General features: G+C 43.6%; 1 protein-coding gene across 1 annotated transcript in view; it reads left to right on the forward strand.

Annotated features, from left to right (window-relative positions):
- Positions 1-6,893: 6,893 nt before the first annotated feature.
- SMCHD1 (structural maintenance of chromosomes flexible hinge domain containing 1) overlaps positions 6,894-20,820 on the forward strand; it is an 84,458-nt gene continuing 70,531 nt past the window's right edge. Inside the window, exons 1-2 of the mRNA XM_035317209.1 lie at positions 6,894-6,992; positions 8,766-9,389. Of these exons, the coding sequence (XP_035173100.1) occupies positions 6,894-6,992; positions 8,766-9,389 (723 nt within the window). The remainder of the gene's footprint in view (positions 6,993-8,765; positions 9,390-20,820) is intronic.

Consider the following 20,820-nt stretch of genomic DNA (forward strand, 5'->3'; position numbering starts at 1 on the left):
CAGAAGACTCATGCAGTCTAAAGCATCCTCACACACTCCTGATGCCTGAGACAACGTCATATCTGAGGGAAGTGCACCAGCATCTTCACTATTATATTAAGAGACTGCTCTGTTAGCCTGAGGGAAACTCTTACATAATTTTGCAGGCTTCTTCTGTACAACATGCTCTGCTAGTTTATGGACTTTGTTTTTTCTGGTAGATGTCAGTTTGCATCAGTACAACAATAGGATCTGGCAGAAGAGTATCCCTATGATCCCTATGCCACTCTGCGCTCTGTTTTTCAGCTTTGCAGATCACAAATTTACTAAAGGAATAAAAGCCATTTGTTATCCATCACAGGTCAGGCACTAGCAACCGCAGTTAGAGAAAATGCACAAGGTTACGGCTTGTTTTTCTATGATAATGTCAGCACAATGCAGTTACTGCTGGCATCTGATGGCTGAGAAAACACGAATAACCTGCTGGTTGTATGTTTTGTTAACATTTCCTATTTACAAGGGCTGCGTACCCTGGCATAAAAGAATGATAAATTCTCATGTCAGCTCTGTGAAATTCTGCAAGGGATTCTTAAATCTGCTTGAGAAATAAAAGACTATCTTATCAACGCTGTTCTTCAACAAATTTATTGGAATTTATAGACCATTCATCATCTCCCACCCTAACCACTATAATTTTGCATAATCGTTGATACTGAGAATCTGTTTCTGTCCAGTATTTTGTGCCAGTTCAAAAACTCATCTTTTGAGTACATCGTTTATTGCTTCACTGGGGGATTTGCAGAGGTTGCTTTGTTGCAGATGGAAAAAGTTAATCTTTTTCTGCAATTGTTTCTTTACATTTTTGACCCCTGGAAAAGTTCAGTGCCTTCCAGCAAATGTAACATGACTTAAAAACAGTAGCACCGCTTCTCCACCAGAAGCTGCAGGCCCACCCATGGTAGCAGTCTGGCCTTCAAGTGCTATGTAAAACACAGCAGATTCCCAAAGGGCCTGTTGTGCTCTGCTCCCCTCTAGAGAAGCGGCCCTTGGGAATCTCAAGCCCTTGAGCAAAGGCTTACCTGTCCTGGCGTTTCCCTAAAGCAGGAGACAGGACTGCGAGTCTGCCTGCAGGACGCTTGATTGTGTTTGAACCTCCACTCTACAAGGTCTTAGCAACATCTTTGTGATAACTGGAGTCTTTCTGATGTGGTCTCTTTGCTGCTTTTCTTACCAACACGTGCAAGAAGTCACAACTTCAATTGGTGTTGTCTATCTGATCAGCATTTTATTCTTGAGAACTCCTTGCAAAGGCCTAAGGTTTAAAAGGGCACACAAAATTATCTATTACCCAAGTTTTCGCCTCCACTGAAATAGTCCCCAGTTTAGCAAGACTCCAAAGCAGATGGGAGATGTATGGATATTTTGAAACAACCAAGATGATGTACTGAATTTTTTTGCACTTTTCATACCGGGATTCACAGTAGCAAATGCCTTTGCATGAGTAGGGTTTGCACAGTCCTTCTGAGAATGCTGGACACCAGCAGAGCCACACACAGCTGCAGGTGCACCCAGCTGAAAGGAAAGTCTCTCACTTGTGTCTATGCTGCCTAGAAAACAGCATCCGGAGTTACCAGTTCTAATTATCCAGCACATCTTAACTAGTGAGCAGCTCTACATTACATCTGAAGCACAGAGAGGACACCAAGGTAACGAGCTCTGCTTGACTAACACTGTATAGCAACTTACTGTCCTCTCCCACTTCTAAGGTTTTGGCAATCAGTTGTAAGAAAATCATAAAGAAATTCATACAAGATTGGAAAGAGAAAACTACACGCTTGTATACAGGTTGTACTGTATCAGACAAGTGTAGGTTTTGAGGAAGAAAAACACCAACTCAGAAGACAGAAAATGGTAAAGAAATAAACAAGGAGTCAGAGAACGGTAATTCAGCAACACTGAGGATCCATTCCAGCAATCAGCAGAGATCAACTTTCAGTATCTGGCTGACTACTCAGAAGACCTTTCTTCAGTGTTTTATCGTAGTTGCTGAACATCATAGAACGGCTTGGGTTGGAAAGGTCCTTAAAGATCATCTGTTCTTTGGGGAACATACAAGTGTAGAAGCTCTTTAAATGTTGGGTATCATCTGTGTGAGCTACAGCAAAAACTGTCAAAGAATCACAGAATGGCTTGGGTTGGAAGGGACCTCAAACATCACCTAGTTTCAGCCCCTGTGCCATGGGCAGGGACACCTCCCACCAGACCAGGTTGCTCCAAGCCCCATCCAGCCTGGCCTTGAACACCTCCAGGGATGGAGCATCCACAGCTTCTCTGGGCAGCCTCTGCCAGTGCCTCACCACCCTCTGAGTGAAGAATTTCCTCCTAACATCTAATCTAAATCTCCCCTCTTTAGTTTAAAACCATTCCGCTTTGACCTATCATTATCTGCTCAAGTAAAAAGTTGCTCTCCATCTTTTTTGCAATCCTCCTTAAGGACTGAAAGACTGTAATGTCATCTCCCCAGAGCTTTCTCTCCTTCATGCTGAACACCCCTAGCCTTTCTTCATAGGAGAGGTGCTCCAGCCCTCTGACCATCCTTATGGCCCTCCTCTGGACCTGCTCTAACACATCCTTCCCACCTCCTTCTTGTGCTGGGGGCCCCAGACCTGGATGCAGCACTCCAGGTGGGGCCTCACAGGGGCAGAGCAGAGGGGGACAGTCACCTCCCTCCACCTGCTGGCCACCCCTCTGGTGATGCAGCCCAGGACACAGTTGGCCTTCTGGGCTGCAAGCACCCACTGCTGGCTCATGTTGAGCTTTTCATCCACCAGAACCCTCAAGTCCTTCTCTGCAGGGCTGCTCTGTGTGAGTCCTTCTCCCAGTCTGTACTTGTGTCTAGGATTGCCCTGATGCAGGTAGAGAACCTTGCACTTGTTGAACCTTCTGAGTTTAACATGGGCCCACTTCTCAGTTTGTCTGTGTCACACATGCTTCCAGGATCCCTGCATGGTAAAAGATGCCTGAAGTAACAAAGGAGGGGCAATGGTTCCTGTGCTACCACCCCAAAATCCAGAGCATCAGAGAATACAATGCAGAGACATTTAAATGAGTAGACAGTCAACCAGTCTAGCCTCGCTAGTCAACTGGGACTAGCCTGTGGAGCTGGCATGGGCTCCACACTGCCAATGATCCTGGAGCTGGTGGGGAAGGCACTCTTTGACAGGTTCAGGAGAAAGAAGCCCTTAGTTCAGGATAAAAGGGAAGAGTGAGAAAACAGTGCCAAAAGCCAAGGTTATAGGAAGCGAAAAGTGGAAAGCAGTCATCCAGAAGAGAAGCTGGTGGTAATAATCTTCAGGTTAAAAAAAAAAAAAAAAAAAAATCTACTGAAGCTACTGAAAGCTACTGAAATAGGACCATGTAGCAGCCATAACAACTTGAAATGAAAAGCACCATGTCCCATGTCCCACACCTGTATTAGAATCTTCTCTGTGACAATGTACTTATGAAGTTTTCCTATTTGTTACGCTTCTTGCCAGAGAGTATAATGGACTTGATCCCAGTCTTTATGACCTATAAGAGTATGGCTGGAAGGACTTTGCTAGCCTAACTGCAACAGTGTTTTTTACAAATTCTTAAAATGTTAATGCTCAATGATAATTTGTCTTATACTCCAACAGTCTTTCCACAGATTAAACTGTTCTACACATTTTTACTGACTAGTTCAAGAGTCACTTGTATTTCTTTGCCTTATGGAGTAAGCAAGCTTTTAAGGTTTGATCCATGCAATCACTTCCCATGTAAGAGATGACTTTGGTACTCAGAAGATGCAATGGATTGCTATCAAACCTATTTCATGACCACTGCGTTTTTGACTGTAGTCATCTGTCTCTGGTGGGTGAATGGCAAGAGCTTACTGCAGTTGACTTTAAACAGATGTTCCCTGGCATTGCCACATCTTTCCTCTAGGAGTTCCACAACAGTCTCAGCATCTGAGCCTTCAAGTATTCATCTAGTTTGGTGTCCTTCAAATTTTGGCTTCAGGAAAAGGTGAAAAACCCTACAATGCTCAGATATGGGATGACTGTCTTCCAACTTAAAACTACCACTCAGGAATATTTGGATATTCTATCCTAAGACCAAAGCATATGATTTGTATATCTCCCAATAATCAGTTCACTATTTATTTTCTTCTGGCTCTTGATCTCCTTTAGAATGCATATAAAAAAATTAAATTTCACCAAGTTATTGATTCTAATTAGGTGGTGACATATTCCACAGTTAATTAAATGTTTTGTGAAAAGTATATCTTCGTAACAGTTCTACATGTTTTTCCATGCAACTCCATGTCCCTTTTTATTGCTGTATTCAAGTGACTGGAAGTTCCTGATTATCTTTTCTATTTTTATACTTCTAATTATTTCTTAGTTCTGAAATGAACAATCCCAGTCTTATCAGACACAATTTCCACAACTAATTATACCTTATCTGTAGTCATCAAAGACATTCCATTGGATTTTTAAATGAGCATGTTGCATATAGCCCAGATGGTAGAGTTATTTTGGATCACAAGAGGGTGAACAGTTGGTTCACTGTCCCTCCCCATTCTCCACCATCTCCCCCTGTGTTGTATCCAATTTTTTTAACATATAATTTCATCTGTAACCGCATTGGTCAGATCTGTCAAGAGGCATGGACTGTCTTTACAGTCATCTGGACAAAGCAGATCGTGTTTCACAAATTTTGACACTTAGTTGCTCACCTCTCTTTTTCAAGTTACTCGGAAGAAAACAAAAAATACCAGCTAGCACTTCATAATCCACTTCTCCACATTCACTTTCACTCATGTGCTATGATGACACTCACTGTTTATTTCTATTCTTTGGTTTCTGTCTCTCAGACTATTTTCTCTTTAATGACACTGTTGTTTTTTCCACACCTCAGGGATTCTCCCTAAGGTACTTCTTGTAGTTGACCTTGTAAAAAAGTCAGTGGATTTATAAATGCAAGATACAGGTTCCTTCTGTTAGATATAAAATCTTGTTACCTTAACAAAACCTTTGGTTTGTTAGATAATTCAGAATTTGCAGTTTTGTGCTCATAAAGCATACGTAGGCGGTAACATCCAATATCACCCAACAGGCAGTGCACAGCAATAGACTGCTGGAGGGGCCATGCACTTTATTCTACCTAAGACCAAGCAATTTTCATAATATTTACAAAATACATTATCTAACAATATCCAGTGCTAGAACAGTTCATGTTCTCCCTCAATACAAAGAAATCAACAACTACTTAATTTATTCCTTGGAAGAAAAATGTAGACTCTGGGTACAGGCAAGACATAAACACATTCTCACACATTAAAAAACAAACAAACAAACAAACATGCAACAAAACAAGACTCTTGGGCATCACATGAAATATCAAACAACATGAACAAATAATTGGTTACTCCTGTGATGCTATTAATTTTGAAAATGAACGTTGGACTTTAAAATCCAGTAGATCAATCACTGTAAGCAATAACCCTTTTCCCAGCAGAGAAAGTTTCTCTCCATGAGGATTGTACATAATTACTTACTAGTTAAAACAAAACAAAACAAAAACTTCACACTGCAGAATTAAAAGACTTGTAACTGTGGGTACTTCTTAATCCAGTTTGCAAATAGGCTAAATAACAAGGACCTTGTTTTCATGCAAGTGAAGTGCTTGCACTTCAGGTAGAACCATTCTTCCCCTTTGGCATACTTATTTTTAAGCTAGATGAAAGAATTCACCAGTTTGATTGCTGTTTTCTTCCTCTCTGCCCAAAGTAATTAACATTCTGAAATGGAAGCACTGTCTTAAGTCTAGAAATACTCTAAAAATCTTTTGAAAAACAAAGTTTTGTTCGAGGAACTTGAAAAGTAACAAGGTTTGATATACTCTTCCAAACTTCATCAAGCCATAATTTAGATGGGCTCTGAGTCACAGATTATACCTCTGCTTAAATAAATAAATAAATAAATAAAACCACCCTTTTAGGTGTTTTTTTTTTTTTAGGAAGGTAAGAGACCCTTCCCCTGTTAACTGGGTAGTAGGCGTGCTCTTTTTTTCTCACAAAACTCTGCAGTGCTGAGTTCTGCTATGCAATCATGTGTGGAAAAAAAAAAAAAAAAAAAGTCTTCATTTTAAATCTTCTTCCTCATGGTGTAACTGCATGAACCTCAGTCCTTGCATGACATATTTTCTCTTATTCGTTATTCAATTTCACAGCTTTATAGGTCTTCCCCATACCCCTTCACAAACATTTCCTTTTCAAGCTGAGCACCCTAATTTACTTAGCAGTTGCACTTTGCTGAGCATTGCTCTTTGTACCTTTTCTAGGCAAGCAGAGGCAAAGCCTGTGGAAGGTTTGCATTCCTTTAGACTGTTTTCTCTTTCATTTCTTATTCCAGCCCCCAAGAACACTACACGCCCTACATACTCCCTTCACTACTAGTGAACATTCACTTTTGTACCAAGAAAGTCTGAAAGTAATTTATTTATAATTAGGGAAAGGGAAGAAGAAACACTTTTTAGAGGACCTGAAGAAGCTACGCCAATACGCCATGTACACCTATTGTACATTTTAAAAAAAATGGTCACAATACCTGTGACCTTAAGTTATAGATCAAAGTGTCCAGCCACATATATCTTCCAGTTTCTGAATCCGTACTGGCAGTTGATCCAGACAATGAAAATGCCATCCTCAAATTAAAAGAGCAACTACATGTAAATATGTGTTTTTATATATTCCTTGACAAGATTTCTCTCAGAAATGACAGCAAATGAGGAAACTCTTAAAATATTACGTTCAACTGACAGTACTGAAAGGCTACACATAAAGCCAAAATACATGAACAACATCCAGCAAGAAAGAACAAACTGTACGAATGGCAAGAACACACAAAGCTCAGAACACATTCAGTTTGTCTGGGTTGACCACATCAGAAGCAGAAGCTGCACCTTCTGGAAATTCAGAGGCAAACACGGTGATTACCGAATTTCTTTCTCTAAGCCAGTTTATCAAGTGTGTCCCAACAATGTCCCTATTGTTACCGATATGAAGAAAAGCTATTAGCCTAACCTAGAATGGATCACAGGTGAAAACATCATGATTTTCTTCACAAGTATGTTTCTCTGGTTCCTTAAAGACCACGAGAACTTTATTTCTTTAGCTGTTGTACTTCAACGGCTGCTTTGCACCTAATACAGTCCTACCACTCTTCAAAAATGGCACACATGCAAAAGTCTTTAGTTTTGCATATACAAGAACTTTATCAACTTTTAATTTCACCTAAATGAAATTTTACTTGGAATTTGATTCTAAGACTGAAGAGGATACACCAACACTTTCCTTCAGAAAACTGAGGTGTTACAAGCCCATAGCATTAACCATTAAAAAGACCAATAACGAGTTTATGGATCTTAATTAAGGATTCCACCACCACTTCTCTTTTATTTGTATTATTCCTTCTGTGTAAGCTATTCAGTAGGAACTTATGACCAAAAACATATATACATATATAAAATTACTCTTCTCCCTTAGAAAAATAATATTTTCTTAATTTTCTTATTTAAAGCAGCTCTGAAGAGTTGCTGGCCAAGAGGAAATCATCATCAGAAAGACCGTTTATAAATGGGATTCTCTGGGTATTACATGTAGACCTGACACCTACCATCACTGCTAATAAAGTGCAGAGAACTGAGAGGGGCAGTTGGTTGGGATTGCAGTTGGCAGCTGGTCACCAGCTGGCAGCAGGTGACTGGTCACCAGTGGTGTTCCCCAGGGGTCAGTGCTGGTGTCCATCCTCTTTAATATCTTTATTGATGATTCAGATGAAGGAATTGAGTGAACCCTCTGTGAGTTTGCAGATGACACCAAGCTGGGGGGAAGTGACAATCTGCTGGAGGGCAGGAAAGCTCTGCAGAGGGACCTGGACAGGTTGGGTCGATGGGCAGAGGTCAATGGGATGAAGTTCAACATGGCCAAGTGCTGGGTCCTGCACTTTGGTCACAACAACCCCATGCAGCACTACAGCACTGGGGCAGAGTGCCTTGAAAGCTGTGCAGAGGACAAGGATCTGAGGGTGCTGATTGATGCTCACCTGAACATGAGCCAGCAGTGTGCCCAGGTGGCCAAGAAGGCCAACACCATCCTGCCTTGTATCAGGAATAGTGCAGCCAGCAGGGCCAGGGAGGTGATCGTCCCCCTGTACTCTGCTCTGGTGAGGCCACATCTTGGGCCCCTCACTACAAGAAGGACATCGAGGCCCTGGAGCGTGTCCAGAGAAGGGCTACGAAGCTGGTGAAGGGCCTGGAACACAACTCCTGAGAGTAGCGGCTGAGGGAACTGGGGTTGTTTAGTCGGGGAAGAGGAGGCTCAGGGGAGACCTTATTGCTCTCTACAATTGTCTGAAAGGAAGCTGTGGGTCGGCCTCTTCTTGCAGGTAACCAGTGATAGGACAAGAGGGAATGGCCTCAAGTTACACCAGGGGAGGTTCAGGTTGGAAATGAGGAGACATTTCTTCTCAGTAGGAGCAGTCGGGCACTGGGACGGGTTGCCCAGGGAGGTGGTGGTGTCAGCTATCCCTGGGAGTGTTCAAGGAAAGGCTGGATGTGGTGCTTGGGGACATGGTTTAGTGGGTGACACTGGTGGTAGGGGGGTGGTTGGACCAGATGGTCTTGGAGGTCTTTTCCAACCTTAATGATTCTGTGACTCTATGAAAAAAAAAATTACAACTGTGAGCACTCCAACATCCTAGGTACTGCGACGTGGCGTTTCACTCAGAGACGCAGACATCAGCAAGCACTCTATCACTCGACAGCCGGCGTTCAACCGCCGCCCCGCACCACCTCAGCGGCGACGGCGCCTCAACGGCCGCTGCGCGCGCTGCGGGCACGCGGTGGCGGCGCCCACCCCGCCTGCGCACACGGGCGGGCGGGGAGCGGAAGCCGCGGCTCTGCCACCGCCCCCCCGGTGCCGCCCCCCCGGAAGCGCGGCGGAGTCGAGGCGCGGACTCGTTCCGAGGTCGCGGCGCGGTTTCGTTTCCCGGCCGCCCGCCCGGCCCCGCTCCTTCCGGGCCTCGGCGGGGCTTTCCGCCCGGCAGCAGCGCGGCGCCAGGCGGGGGAGCTCGCGGGCCAGGTCCCAGGCGGCGCCGCCGCCGCCATCGTCGCGGTCTGGTTTCCGTCTCTTGGCCTTCGCAACATGGCAGCGGCGGTGGGGGGGGGGCCGCGGCTCCCGCAAGCCGGCTCCGGCGGCGTCCCGCAGCGGCGGGGACTGCACCGTCTTCCTCTTCGACCGGCGGCGGGAGCAGGCGAACCCGGACGAGAAGGTGCTGAGCTGCGGCAGGGACAGCTACCGCGCCTTCCGCGGCGCCGTCTGCCAGGTGCGGGGGCAGGCGGGGAGGGGGCGGCGCGGCGGAGCGCAGCGCGGACAGGTGCGGGGGGGGGGAGGGATGGAGGGGGAGCGCCCCAACGGCCGCCAACCGTCGCGCCTCGCGGGCTGCGGGGGGCTGAGGGGAGATGGGGGCGTCGGGCGCAGTTCCCCGTCGCGGGCCCCCTGGCGGGGCTCTGAGGGAGGGCGGCGGCGGCCCGGCAGCTCCCCCGTGCGGGGAGGGAGGAGGGAGGCGGGCAGGGAGGGAGCTGCGGGCTCTGTGCTGTCCAAGGTGTCGGGGCAGCGCCGGCGGTTTCCCGGGAGGCGGAGCCGGGCTTCGGGAGCCTGCCGCCCGCCTCCCCGCTGCTTGCTTTGCCCCCTTGGCTCCTCTCGGGGCAGCTAGCTCGGTCTGCCGGGCTCTCTCAGGTGGAAGTTTTCGTACTGCTTAGTTTGCCCCTTAGGCCAGCTGCCCGCTCTCTGTCACGGTTTCGCTTTTCGAGAGCACGAACCCATTAACCACCTACGTATCCTTCAACTCGTGGTGCACATTGTAAACTCTGCACGAATTGGTTCTCATCAAACGTTCGCTTTTAGTTCCTTCATCCGGTTTGATTTGCACATCGTTCTCCAGCCTGTGGGCTTTTGCAGAGCATTGCTTGCTTTGCCCTCCGTCTGGGCGGTGTTAATGTAATAGTTTTGTTCTGGGGTGGAAGTTTCATGAAAGTCTGCACACATCTGCTGTGTGCTCCAGCAACTTCTGTTCCCATGTGACTTATGTGTCCACTGGTTCACTGATTTTGGCGTGTTTAAAGGCTTATTTAGAAATAAACCATCATCATGTGTCATTCTGGGTTTTCATATCTCAAAAACGTATTGACATCAGGACTTTCTTGCCACGAGGCAGACCACTCGAACACAGTGCTTGAGAAGTTCACCTCTGCAAAGCGGAACCTGATGTGTTTGGATTTGGTGACACTTAAAGGAGATTTTTCAAGTATAAGTTCTTAGCATGTCAACACCCAAATCGTTCTCACCACTCCTGGTAGTGTTAAGTCTTGTTTTGAGGTGTTAAGTCTTGTTTTGAGGTGCGAAGTGTTTAGGATAATAGAGTTGATGCTGTTAGAACCTGTGCAACAAGAACCTTGAATGATCGTTCCCTCAGGGAAAGGGCATCTGTAATAATGTGTTGACTGTCTGCGAATTCAGCCAGAGTTGCCTCCTTCACAGCTAATTTCAGCGTGGTCACACTTTATATCTCAGAGCTTTCATTATCTTGTGGAACATCTGACTCTGAATGCATGTCAGGTTGTCAAGGTAGATTGGTTGACATGTCCAGGAAATGCTGGTACAGCGAAAACTGTCGGGCTTGGTGGGTTCCGGAACTTTGGTGTCCGATGTGTGGCACACTGACAGCGTAGAGGTTTCCTTGTTGGGCTTCTGGAAGAGTGCTCTGGCATCTCAGTGCCTCTGGCAGTTTTGCACATTGTGGTTCGCCAAGCATCATCCTGCAAAGGGCAGAATTTCTGGCATCTTGAAAGTTGGAACTAACTGCTTTCAGGAGAAAGATGATGAATGGATTCACGTGATCGAGAGAGACTTTCCCCACTTTATAGTGCTGAAAAGCTTTCAGGGAAGTGATGAAAGTTCAGGAAGAAACATCTTTTTGATAAGCAGTCTTTGAATTGTTTAGATAAGATGAAGCAGAATGTCATCTTTGCTTTTCTCCAATTAAAGCTATTAGAGACCATCTGAGTGCAAGATGAGGCAAATGCAGTGTATCTAGCAGTGTTTATTTCCATAGTTATCCTGTCTGGTGGTTCAGCCTCAGTACATGCTTGGCTTTAGATCTACTTTCATTGGCAGTTTGTCACACGACTGAATTATTCTGCTGTCACAGCTGGGGTGGGCATGCTTTTTTCCATCTGCCAACTGGCTGTGAGGATGGTAGTGTCTGGCAGAGGTGCCGGGTATATGTTCAGCGGTTGGAACTGTTTTTGCTCTGAGCGTCATCCTATGGCATGAGAGTTACTTTGGATATACCCAAACACATAGGAGTTTAAAGAGAATGTAAATCTTGAAAAAATAATGTTTAAAGCTGATTGAAAGCTGAAAATATCTGAGTGATTGAAGGCATGGTCTCAGGCTGCTGCTTCCTGAGACTTAGGCTTTTATCTTTTTACAGCAGGACTAGGGAAGTGACTGTCCCTCTGTACTGAGCTCTGGTGAGGCTGCACCTTGAATACTGTGTTCAGTTTTGGGCCCCTTACTACAAGAAGGATATTGAGGTGCTGGAGCATGTCCAAAGACTGGCAATGAAGCTGGTGAGGGGTCTAGAGAACAAGTCTTACAAGGAATGGCTGAGGGAGCTGGGGTTATTTAGCCTGGGGGAAAGGACGCTCAGGGGGAGATCCGGATCACCCTCAACAATTACTTTAAAGGAGGCTATAGTGTGGTGAGGATTGGGCTCTTCTCCCAAGCACCAAGTGATAAGGAAATGGCCTTAAGTTGCACAAGGGCAGGTTTAGGTTGGGTATTAGGAGAAATTTCTTCACTGAAAGAGTTGCAAAGTGTGGGAACAGGCTGCCAAGGGAAGTGGCTGCGGCACCATCCCTGGAGGTCTTCAAAAAATGTGTAGGTGTGGTGCTTAGTGATGTGGTTTAATTGGGGGGCTTGGCAGTGCTAGGCTCAAGGTTGGACCAGATGATCTTAGAGGATTTTTCCAACCAAAATGATTCTATGATTCCTAATGCTAACATCAGGTTAGTGCATTCCCATTGGTGTAAAAAATTAAGATAGTTGAGACGTGTGATTGAGACAGTGAGAGGTGGGTTTATGAGCTGATTTGTTTCCTCTGTCGTCATATACAGTATTCTCTTTTTATTATTAAAACGTATGTTATTCTGTTTTGAAACTTCTGTTTGTTTTGGTTTTGAATCAGGCATTTATCACCTAAGGAATTTTGGAACAGTCCCCTACCAGCATGCATGACAGTGTGGTTAGATGTGGCATTATACGGTTATAAATTAGCCTTTCCTTTCTGGGGAGGAGAGGAGAGAGATTAAAAAAACGATATATAAAAGAGGTTGGAGCATATCTGGTCTTCATTATTCTTCCTTACAGTGATCCTAAAGCAGAATCCTCTTAATTGAAAATGATCTGTTAGTTTGATTCTTCCATTTATGCACTGTAGAGCATAGGTGGAGCATTCATGTAACTTCAGTCCCCAGAACCACGAAGTTTTGAGATGAATAAGCAAAATAAATAGGGATTTTCACTTCTTTGTGGGAGTGAAATTGCTTGCACACCTTTCAGTCTTTTATCAGGTCTATGGGCACTGCTTGCTCTGATGTTTAGAGTTTAATTGGAAGGTATTTGCTTGCAGTGAGAGGAATGGAGATAAGCAGCTAATTCCAAATTCCCTGGTTTAAGTTGCCAAGTAACCAGTGAAGTTGGAATGCCTCGGTTTGATGCTGAACTAGTAGGAATCCTTCCAGGTGCTTGTAGAGGGCACACTGCTTTTTAAGCAGAAAGATAACTGTTGAAAACTGCATACAAGTGTTGTAACACGTTAGTAAAGGGGTATTTGAAATGAAGTATGAGTCTGAAGGGTGCTTTTGATACTGAATTTAGTGTTACTACATAAATATAAAATGGACTCATTTAATTTTGGCACTTTTCATCATTGTGGCCTCATGGTTTGAAGAAAAGTATGTGTGTTTAGAAAGTAAATATTTGTAATTTAAGTATATGCTTCAATTTCAGACATACTTTTAGCCGAAAATACTTTGCTTTTAATGTTTTGTTGAGCTTTCCATTGTGTCCTTCCCATTGTATCCTTCCATTCTACCAACTGCTTAAAAAGATTCTTTTTCCAGTCCTCCAAAATAAATTCCAGTGCATCACTATACTAAGAGGCAAAAAAGAGTGTTCATTGCAAGGGAGTAATGAGAGAGGAACACAGCTGAAGTAGGAACTTGAGAAATAAGTGTAATATTTGTTGTGAATATTTGTTTGCCAACGCCTAATAAGTAACATTTAATGACATTTGTGATCAATGAACAAGTATTAGAACCTTAAGCTGTTTATCACCAGAGGGTAACTCTTAAATCTTCTTAAGAGCTGTTTCAATACCTCGCTAAGCTACTGCCCCAGCAATTTACTCAATGCAAGTACTTCCATTCTGAATATTGAAATCAATCCATCTTGCAATAATTTTATTTTCATACTGTAAAACCTATATTTGGTTACTCACTTTTCAAGACTACGTGATCAGGAACTAAAATAGATATTTTTTAAACATGCCATACATACACAAAACATAAGGCACATATAAGACCCAACTGTTTCGAGATTTTTTTTTTTCCCAAACTGCCATACTATAATTCAGGTTTCACTGAAATGCTTACATATAGCATCTTTGCTTTTGTTACTGACATTTCAGTGGGAAGAGGATACTGTTCGCATATGTCTGTGCACTTATAGTGCTATTTAGTAATGTAGTACCAATTATTAAATGCATGTGTCGACTGATTTGTAAGGCTGTGTGGTTTTTAAGTTCCTTCTCAAATTTGACCAGTGGTGACATTCAGATGCATGGTTTCTGCATTCCTTGAGCATGAGCTATCCAGGGGCAACTTCCTGGATGTCACCAAGGATTTTGCTTTTGAAGAGTGGCTTCCAAATCCTTGTTACTTTTATCAAGTGATGCCATGCAACACAGTATGTGATAGGTGGAAGCTGCATGGAGTTGATGTCAACTTTGGTAAATAACTTTATTCTTTATTATTTGTGCCTATGAATTTCTGGTGAAAGTCCCTATAATTGTCCAGGCTCTGAACAAGTCCGCTAATGACAGTATGTTTGTTGTATAAATTGTAGGGTCCTCATCTTTCAACTTGTTAAGCCTTGCGAGACTGTATAGGTTAACTTGCTGTTCTGGGAAAGATTTCTTAGATATCTACAAGTGTAGCTTCTTTAGAGAGCTTCTGTCATGCAGCTACCTTCTGTTTGTTTTCTCTTTTTCTAACATAGTTACGATAACGCTTCACTTTACGTGAAAACATCTTTTTATTATTGAATTTTGTTATGTACTGATGTTCTTAATGTTTCTGTTGAAACATCTTTTTGTAAATATTTATATCAACAACCTCTGAAAGTAGAGAAACCCACAAACACTACAGAGAGGGCAAGGCACTTCATATTCTGCTTTTATCTTGTGCAATTTGCTCTTTAGGCTGAAGTGTTTGTCAATAAAAATGGTTGGAGAATGTTTCAGAGCACTAATGTTCAGTGCTCTGTTTTGTAATTAGGTTGCCTGTAGTGACCATCTGGCTACTGAGTAATTCTGTATTTCTGTAACGTACAACTGAGCTCTGAGAAATGCTTACAGATAACTTCTAGTTTGAATACAAGTCCTTTTCTAGAGACCTTTGGAACCCTTTTCTGTTGGTATCCAAAGATGTTTTATGTTTCTGTTACGACATTAGTTACATCCAAATGAGCTTGCCTTAAGGTGATTGGTATCGTTCTTTCTCTGCTAACATGACTGCTCAGTACTAGGTCCTCGCTACCAGGTCCTCAGCAGTTCATCATCATCTTCAGAGACCAACTGGGTAACCCAACAGCAGACTAGAAAAGTTTATCTGATTAACGCACTTAGAAGATGTTGTATGCAGTTGTTCTCAAGTACTTCCAGCAAGACATTAGTCTGCAATTAAGGTGTTTATTTTTTTTTATTTGCTGATCTGTGTGAATGACCTTAATATTATTCAGTTGTATGAATAATGGAGAGATGTGATACAAACAGTATCAGTTTTTCAGTAAGCACAACTGAAAAACAGCTCTTGGTTTGAAAATTCGTGATTTGAGAATAATTTTTATTTTTTTTCCGTAAATGTCTTTTGTAGTTTCTTTCATTTATTGATCTAACAGATTTTTTTCAATTTGGACTGATAATTCTTCTTAATGGGGCATAAAGCAGGATAGCTGATTGGTAAGTGCCGTTTTTCAGGTGATAAGTTGGCAGATAGCATCGAACATTCCACCAATTCAGCCAACCTGCAACTTTGCATGCAATTACAAACTCAACAGAATTTGGATGTGGCATTTAGGCTCTTTTGTTTGTTGGTTTTTAAAGATTTCTGAACAAGTCACAGCAAAAAAGCTCGTGGACCAATGTGAAATACTCAAAGCCGTGTTTATTTATTTTACGTAGCTGAGGTATGGAGGTATTTTCCGAGAAAATTAGTAGCTATAAAGGACAGCGCTGAAAATGCTCATGCTGGATTTTGATGCAATTAACTGAAACAGTTCAGGTTCCCATCAAGAGGTTTGCACCACCAGTCTGATCCTGTTAGCCAGAAAATTATTTCTGGGCTAGTTGCCACTTTATGGAAGATGACTGCATGGCTGCTCTGTCTCTGTTAGTCCCTGGCTACATCACTAAGCTGTGAGGCCATCGTTCCCCAGGAAGCTGCAGAGAGCCACGGGGCCATGCTGTATTTAATGCTCTCCAAAATGCTCTCTTGGCTGCCAGGGCACGCTGCTGCCACCAGCACCCCCAGGCCCCTTTCTGCAGAGCTGCTCTCTAGTGAGTCAGTGAGAATGTTCCCTTCCTTTAGTTTGGAGAGTTGACTCTGACAATGAATATTTTATACTCTGCAGTGTTAGGTAAAATACTGGAGCACTACTAGAAGCGGACCAGTGATTCTTAATCTACAGTGTATTATTTCTCCTTCATTTAACACTTTAAATCTATCCATGTTATTCCAAGCCATGGTGATATGCACACAAAATCAGATATTTGGTTGTTGAACATCTTTTCCAAAGCAAATGGTAAATCTAGAGGCAAAATCTGTGTTGACTTCATGTGAAATGTTGTAGTTGGCTTAGCAGCTAGATAAGACTCAAAGTGCACGTTCAGATCAAATAGGAAAATTTGATTTGTGGTTATATACAGAGCAAAAGAGAAAACGAGACCTGATTGAAGGAGTTTTAGCTGCTGATAAGGTGTCTGCAATTTGTGAGCTTCTGTTTTTGGTTGGCTTTTTTGTGTGTGTGTGTGTTTTTTTGGTATATAAAGAAAGACATCAATCACAAATTAAATTGAACCTTGATTCTTGATTGGAATTTAAGAGTTAGAAAGGTAGCAGTTCATTCACACTTGCACTTATCTTAGCTGTAAATTGCTCTGCCCAAAGGTTCTGATGTCTGGCATTCTTCCTCTGGCTGTTTCAAACTCTTACCTTCTAGCCTGATATTCATCTCATGTTGTAAACATCCGCCAACAAATTGAGAGCCATTAACTTTATTTACCATGAAACACAGGCATTGCTTCAGACTGAGCCTTTGGTTTATAAAGAATACATTTCTTTCGTTAACGAAAGCTTTTTTGCTTATGTACCATTTCATAGGTACAATAATTTTCTTCTTGAGGTAGGCAAAACAGGCTCAGCACAGGAAATCTTTCTTAGTTTAACTTACTTCCAATTAACAGAAACCTTTGATTGTTCTTTGAAGGGCAATCAAACAAACATCTAGGGAAACACCTTTCCTTCCCCTTCTTCAAGCTCACTTTCTGCCCTATATCTCTTTCCTGATTCCCAGTGTAAACTTCGCTTGTCAGCTCCTTTGGTGAGGCATGAAGTGAAGCATTGTGCTTAAGGGTTTCTCTGTGCTACTGCCCCGGGCTCCTTACTGGTTCTCTTCTGCTCTGGCACAGGCCACAGACCCGTGGGGGTGGGAGGGTAGACGGGAAACACCCTGCTCTGAAATAGATCCTCCACGGGCCACTGCACTTTTTGGGTTATTGCAGCTGTGGCTTGGTGCATCTCCTTGCAACATCACCTGTAACACCCACTGGTGCTGTCTCCTGCTGTATGCCTCCTCTGTGGCTTCCCATGTCTCTTCTCCGTTTCTTACCCAATGTGTTTGAGCAGAAACATGTCCTCCATGTCCTCCTCCAAGTGGCTGAAATATTGGTGTGTGGTGGGTTGTTTTCATCGGTTTCATCTGGCAGTGGCTTAGGGAAATTAATGGCCTTTTCCCACACTGATCACTCCCCATGGCCCTCTGGTACCAAAAACCTGCAAAAAACAGCCAGTGCTCCTCTAAGTGTAATTATCAGCTGTGTCTCAGCAAGCAATCTAAATGGCTCTTAGGAGTACAAAGGAAACAAGCTGTAGTTGTTTTCCTAGCCTATTCAGAATCTGGTTCATTGCCATCTCCTGTGCTTTTTATTTTTCTGGTGTCTTTTTTAAGTATGTGGCTGTGCATCTTTGTAACACTGTGATTTTTTACATTTGCATGTAGTGATCCTACATAACCAATAATGTAGGAGCCCTTGTCTTTTCACAATGCACCCTTTTTATTAGAGAACATACATTCTTTTTTTTTTTTTTTTTCTTAGATTGTTAATTTGCAGCTTGTCTTGGTCTTTCCCAAATTATTTATTTTTTTCTTTGTGTCCAAAAAAACATTTTGCATATCTCTTTTGACAGAGCATCCAAGCACATTTTTGCTGTGAATGCACAGGGACAGTTATGAGTGTAGTGATGCTATTGTACGCTTCAAGATGTTGTTGATGGAATCACAGAATAGTTGAGGTTGGCAGGGACCTCTGGAGGTCACCCAGTCCAACCCCTGCTCAAGCAAAGGCCACACAAAGCAGGTTGTGTGGGATGTGTCCAGGTGGTGTTTGGATATCTCCAAGGAGGGAGATGTCAACTACACCTGGGCAAGCTGCACCAGTGCTCAGTCACCCTCACAATGGAAAACATGTTGTCTGATATTTAGAAGAAACCTACAGTGCTTCAGTTTGTGCCCATTTTCTCTTGTACTGACACTGAGCACCACTGAAAAGAGCCTGGCTCTGTCCTCTTTGCTCCCTTCTGACACAGTGAAAACTCAGTAACCAAAGTTATTAAGCAGGTATTCTTTATTAGTAACCAAAGTTATTAAGCAGGTATTCTTTATTACGGCACCGGGTGTGGGGGGGATCGCTCTGCCTAATGTCCATGTCTCTTTTGTACTGGGCAGCCCAGAACTGGACCCAGCACTCCACATGTGGCCTCACCAGTAGGGAGCAGAGGGGAAGGATCACCTCCCTCAACCTGTTGGCAGTGCTCTGCCTTATGCAGCCCAGGGCACTGTTAGCTGCCTTTGCTGCGAGGGCATGCTGCTGGCTCTTGTTAAACGCGGTGTCCACCAGGACCCCAAAATCCTTTACGGCAGAGCTATTTTCCATTCAAAATATTTATATGTAAATACTTTAGACAAAAAGCTAGATTATGATTGTGCATCTGGGAAATTTGTAGAAGAATAATCAAATTTATAATCTGAATATGTGTTAGGTTGTCATATGAATCTTCTGAAGTCAAGAATTAGATGCATTATTTGTGCTTATTTGAAAAAAGACATAATGCCAGGCTGAAAAGGGGTTAGCAGTGAAATCTGAACTTGATAGCAGGTCATCAAAAGATACAATCTCTCCTGCTTGCTGGAGTCTTACTGAAAGACAAAGCATTTGACAGAACACCATTTGAAAGAATAACTGTTGAAGTAAATTACCCAGAGGGTTATTCTTTTTTCCAGGGATGACCAGCTCATCCTCCTGGAGGCTGCATCCACATAATGGGACATCCATTCAGCTCCCTCACTTCTGCCAGCACCCTGGGCAGAGATAGGGACTGGGATAACTGAGGTTATCAGGTGGAGGGAAGGAGGAAGCAAGTGAAGCTGTCAAACAGAACTTTGATAAGTTGGCCATAGTTTGCAAAGCCTCTTACATTGCTGTGTGAGTAAGAACAACAGGTTATCTGCAGTTAAGACCACTGAACTTGGTCTGTTAACCTTCCTAGTAACTTATCTCCAAATGACAACTGGAGTTATGCAGAAAGGAGCTGCTGGCAGTACATGGAGTAACGCTGGGCTCACTGAGGAAATGCAGGTGTAGTGCTGCCTACGAGCCTGCAGTTACATCAGCTTCACTAAGATCCACTCGTGCAATGAGTGAGGGCACAGAAAGGAGAAGGCTTCCCCTACTCAGACAGCAGGCTCATGAAGTCTTGTGCATGGACTACCTCATCCTGCTTTCTTATACTTCAAATAAATATTGGACTCTTCACAAGGTTTTGAAAGCAGAAGAAGTTTTGAGGCAGTAGAGAGAACAGGGAAGCTGTTGTTTTATCTGGAATGTTTATCTGTGCTCTTAGACTCAAAACACTCCAGTTCATTTATTCACTGTTAACATCCAAGAGCACAGTAGGATGTTAGTTTTACAGTATCCGTATTTCTAATTGCTTATTTCATAGAATCTTAGAATCATTAAGGTTGGAAAAGACCTCCAAGACCATCTGGTCCAACCATCCCCCTACGACCAATGTCACCCACTAAATCACGTCCCTAAGCAGCACATCCAACCTTTCCTTGAACACCCCCAGGGACAGTTGACACCATCACCTCCCTGGGCAACCCGTCCCAATGCCTGACTGCTCTTACTGAGAAGAAATGTCTCCTCATTTCCAACCTGAACCTCCCCTGGTGTAACTTGAGGCCATTCCCTCTTGTCCTATCACTGGTTACCTGCAAGAAGAGGCCGACCCACAGCTTCCTTTCAGGCAGTTGTAGAGAGCAATAAGGTCTCCCCTGAGCCTCCTCTTCCCCAGACTAAACAACCCCAGTCCCCTCAGCCGCTCTTCACAGGACTTGTGTTCCAGGCCCCCTTCACCAGCTCCGTAGCCCTTCTCTGGACACGCTCCAGGGCCTTGATGTCCTTCTTGTAGTGAGGGGCCCAAAACTGAACACAGCACTCAAGGTGCGGCCTCACCAGAGCAGAGTACAGGGGGACGATCACCTCCCTGGTCCTGCTGGCTACACTATTCCTGATACAAGGCAGGATGGTGTTGGCCTTCTTGGCCACCTGGGCACACTGCTGGCTCATGTTCAGGTGAGCATCAATCAGCACCCTCAGATCCTTTTCCTCTGCACAGCTTTCAAGGCACTCTGCCCCAGTGCTGTAGTGCTGCATGGGGTTGTTGTGACCAAAGTGCAGGACCCAGCACTTGGCCATGTTGAACTTCATCCCATTGGCCTCTGCCCATCTTTTCCTTGTTCTGAGCATTATTTTCCTGCGTGGCTTTACCATATGGAAATCTGTGCACTGTGAGAGGTTAAGTTGAAGTGACTTTTACATAACAGTTAAGAGTCCACTGTAATTATTACATTTTTGAGTCTGAACATCAGTCACTTCATGTCATGTCCATTTGTTTCACTTGTATGAAGTGCTATGAGAAATGTGGTAATTTGTTGTTGAGGTATTTTGCTAATGGATGCTAACTGTATCTTTAACATGGTAGCAACCATGGTGAAGATGGAAAACAGTTCTCTGAAACATTAAGCAGTGGTTTAAAAATATTTTTGAGTTTTAGCACTAGGGATAGAACGAA

The sequence above is a fragment of the Oxyura jamaicensis genome, chromosome 2 (genome assembly GCF_011077185.1).
Source record: "Oxyura jamaicensis isolate SHBP4307 breed ruddy duck chromosome 2, BPBGC_Ojam_1.0, whole genome shotgun sequence".
Classification (NCBI taxonomy): Eukaryota; Metazoa; Chordata; class Aves; order Anseriformes; family Anatidae; genus Oxyura; species Oxyura jamaicensis.